General features: G+C 37.6%; 1 protein-coding gene across 4 annotated transcripts in view; it reads left to right on the forward strand.

Moving 5' to 3' along the window:
* Window positions 1–4,123, forward strand: part of LOC107677838 (collagen alpha-6(IV) chain-like) — a 127,665-nt gene that overhangs the window by 83,479 nt on the left and 40,063 nt on the right. For all 4 annotated transcript variants that reach the window (XM_016472884.1, XM_016472883.1, XM_016472885.1 and 1 more), the window contains exons 9-11: window positions 1,143–1,220; window positions 1,309–1,344; window positions 1,820–1,861. In XM_016472884.1, coding sequence (XP_016328370.1) covers window positions 1,143–1,220; window positions 1,309–1,344; window positions 1,820–1,861 — 156 coding nt within the window. The remainder of the gene's footprint in view (window positions 1–1,142; window positions 1,221–1,308; window positions 1,345–1,819; window positions 1,862–4,123) is intronic.

The raw sequence follows: 4,123 nt of genomic DNA on the forward strand, positions 1-4,123 counted from the left end.
GGGAACGAGACGCTGCGTCTCTTTGCCATACTCCCTGCATCCCTCCAGGCGCTACTTCATCGAAGCTGGTTTGCGCTCTGCCGGATGCGCTTTTATACTTTCTGGTGCTTACGTCACCCCGCTCGTGACGTCTCGCTACTCCATTGGACTGATTTGACACGTGCTTCAGAACGCGGTCACGCAGGGGCGTTCCCAAAGCGACTTCGACGCAGCGTCTCGTTCCCTTGGGAACCATGGTTACATACGTAACCTAGAGACGTTTCAGCTCAAAATAACCCACAGATCATTTATTATATCATTTTGAAAATGCCTATTTTACGGAGAAGCAGAAACACGCTGTTTTTCATGCATGCAAATGAGCTGCTGCTCCCCGCCCCCTTTTCCAGAATAGGGCTGTGCCTTTACAGCTCGTACCTCAGATACTCTGCCAAAACAAATAATCTGTTTGCTTTTGATTATTTTGATTCGAAGCACGCACACAGAAAGCGGCTGTCACACGGCATGTGAGCACTAAACTAAGTTCTCTTACATGTCTTATCATGTCATTTTCATATTAAAAACACATAAGTTACAAGAACACAGTCTGTTATGTCTGTGAACGCAAACAGCTGGGAAAGAAATTGCATGTTTATTATATTAGATCTGTGTATTAAGTGACAGAAACGTAATATACATTACTTATCCTGCTGTCTACGCTGTGAATATGACCCAAACAATAAAATAAAAACAGAAAACGACTTCACTGCTCTGGACTGAATAACCTCTATAGGTTTAATAAGAAGACATTTCTAATACGGCAGTGTCCGTCAACAGTCGTGGGCGGGGCCTGTGAAATGTGACGTCACTTTTTACAGATTCTGCAAACGGCTTGTTCTGAGACACTGCTTATGATTTATGGGGATTAAAAAAAGGAGTGGATTGTTATCATTATAGGGTGGTTGTGTACACACACATTTATGTTCAAACAACATGTAAAAGTAAATTTTGCATAATAGGTGCCCTTTAAAGGAAAGCTCTGGGAAATCTACCTTGGTCTCCCTTCACTTATTTCCTATTTGGGATTTTGACTTTATGTTCAACTTTAAGTACTAAAAACCAAATGTTGTCTTTTTGTAACCAAAAATTCTTTGTAAAATCCTTAGAATTTTTTCATCGAAGGCCCCCCAGGTCCAATGGGATTTTCAGGTCCAGTGGGGCCCAGAGGTCCAGATGGATTTACTGTATGTATTAAATCTATATATCTATCTAGACTGTCTACAAAGACCATCTCTCTACAGACTGTAATTTCACTGTTCGCTCCCTCCACAGGGTGCGCCTGGTCCACCTGGTCCTCCTGGACCTCCAGTAAGTTCAGCTAAGGGAACAGTTTTGAAATAGCATAGTTTACGTTGCATAATCCTATGATGTTTAACACGTCTTCCTCCTGTCAGACAGGGGGCAGTATGTAAACATATACAGTATGTACTTCTGAGCACTAGCACTTGCTTTGGAATGAAAGTAAATAGTGCAATCATTACAGATGCATTAAGTATTATAATTGTCTGCTTTAAACTGTAGCTCCTGAAGTGTCAATTGTTAAAGGGGTCATATGATGCGATTTCAAGTTTTCCTTTCTCTTTGGAGTGTTACAAGCTGTTCATGAATAGATAAGATCCCTGAAGTTGCAAAGACTAAAGTCTCAAAACCATAATGATCTTTAAAAAAGCATCATATGACCCCTTTAAGTATAAATGTCCTTTAGTAAAAGTGATCTCTGACTCGAGAATGGCTGAAATAGCCATACAATAAGGTTTGCTGAATGTCTCTGCTTATTCTACAGGGAAGTCCAGGTCAAGGATACAAAGGAGAGCCAGGAGAAAAGGTATGGGTTTCATCAGCTTACAAACTACTAAGCATTCCTCCACACACAACTGCTTTTAGTTTTCACCATTAGTGTCATTAGGTTCAGATAATAGCCTCATTTCATCCAATACTGTCAACATATTTGTTGCATAAACACTTAAGATGCATTTTAGATATAGATCTTTAGCTGAGTCCTGGGTGTTTGCTCATGTTTGTTTGATTGTCTTAATGAGAGCGTTTTTTCCTCTCTACTGAAGGTGTATTGCATGTGTTTGTTGGTGGTTGAAAACAAACACTTCTCTGAGTGTCTCTGATGTTAAAGACCCCAAGACATTTTTTAATGACCAAAGTTTTCTGTCTTATGACATTTTTCCTATTTGACATTTTTATTATGACATTTTTCCTATTGAAACAGAAAGTCTTGGCAGGATATATCAAATGGCTTGTCCCTTTGTATTTTAATTTGACTTTAATTATGTCTCAGTCATTAACCGTTATTTTGTACTTGCTGGTTGGTTGCAGGAGAGAGGCGTTCTTATTCCAAAGAGCATTCAACTGGACAGAAGTCTGTGTTGTGCAAGATGTATTATCAATATCTTTGCTTTCTTTCCTGGAAGAGAAAGACTGTAAATCCAAATGCTTATTTGTGAATATTTAGGATTACACTTAGCATATAGATGGCCTGAAAGCTAAAAGACATGGACTAACAGCCCCAAAACTCTCATTTTGATTTCATGGGGTCCTACAATCTATATTTTCAAGTATTGAATGTTTTTTCATATATCTGTAAAAAAAAAAAAAAAACATCTTTAAAGAGTCTGGCACACTCAGAGAATGGTTATAGTGTAACATTCAGTTCAAATAGTGTTTTAGTCTGCTAGGAGTCTGATTAATAACAAGCTAGCTAAGGAAAGGATATTAAAAGATTATACTGCTTTTGCCTTGCACAAAAACACTACATCACTCTTTCATTCTTATCATCTTACCCTATATCGTCTCACTCTAGATTTTCTTCTTGTCTTCCCTTTCTCCAAAATAGTCCTACTTCCAGCATGCCTATCTTGTTCCATTTATGTTTTAACCCATCTGCAGTATGTTTCCGCTCATCTCAACACACACTACACATAAAAGCCTTTTCCTGTAAAGGAATGTATCCTTATGGTATGTTCAATGTGGTAAATGCTGTTGAATTTTACTAATAAGCATGGTAACACTACAATTTGGAATGTATTTTCCTCTGCTTTTAAATGGCAGTTCACAGATTTCATAGGCGTACAGAACACTCCCGACAGTGTCCGTATACCTTGTAAAGCCACTCATACTGCGCGTGCAGTCTCTGAGCTGCTATTAATTTAGCTGTTTTTGAGTGGTTTGTGCTGGTGTTGGAATCATCTGCTCCAATCTTCTGTGTGCCTTTGTTTCCTTTGGTTGGGACACTTAACCCACAGAACCCAAGAGAAAACAAGGACCAGCTAGTTCTATATTCAATTCATTGAACTTGTCAGATAAATCTATGAAATAAATTCAAAATAAAGCAGTGGCAGCAATAATATGCATGCATTTGTAGCAGTAAATATTACAAAAGGAGCCCTCAGTCCTGCTGCTCTCACTTTTCATTTCACCTTTCATTCTCTATTACTTCTTTCCTGTTTATTCTCTGTAAAAATCACTCTCTTTATGTTTGTCTTGTTTTCCAGTAAAAAATGTAAATAAAGACCCCATCAAATCAAAATTAGAGTTTTGTGGCCTTTAGTCCATGTGTGTTAGCTTTGGCACCATCTATATGCTAGTGTACTCTAAACATTGACGTTAAAATTAAAGCAGATATACAGTACGCATTTACAGTTTTTCTCTTCTGGGGAAAAATGACCAAAAAGGCTGATGACTCAGTCTGCATTTCTGGAATGAAATTTTAAACCTGACTACTGACCAGCAAATAGCAAATTATGGTTCATTGCTGTGACATAACTGAAGCCTTTTCTTCAAACACTTCAATATGTCAAATGTCCTAAAATAAAAAAATAAATAAAAGCCAACATGAGAAAATGCAGAAAACTTCATTCATCAAACAATGAAATGGGTATTTCACATACACTAAATTTAAAAGCAATATTGCAACTTTCCAGAGAAGTTGTCTTGAATTGTGTTCATTTTTCTTAAACAAAACAAAACTTGCTAATGGGGTGAGAAATATAAACAGGATAAATATTAAGAATGTTGAGACATTTTTAAGATTCTGATTTCTGCAGTGTTTCTTCTGCCTGTTGTTCCCACACTCTTT

Source organism: Sinocyclocheilus anshuiensis, unplaced genomic scaffold, assembly GCF_001515605.1.
Source record: "Sinocyclocheilus anshuiensis isolate Anshui unplaced genomic scaffold, SAMN03320099.WGS_v1.1 scaffold1077, whole genome shotgun sequence".
Lineage (NCBI taxonomy): Eukaryota > Metazoa > Chordata > Actinopteri > Cypriniformes > Cyprinidae > Sinocyclocheilus > Sinocyclocheilus anshuiensis.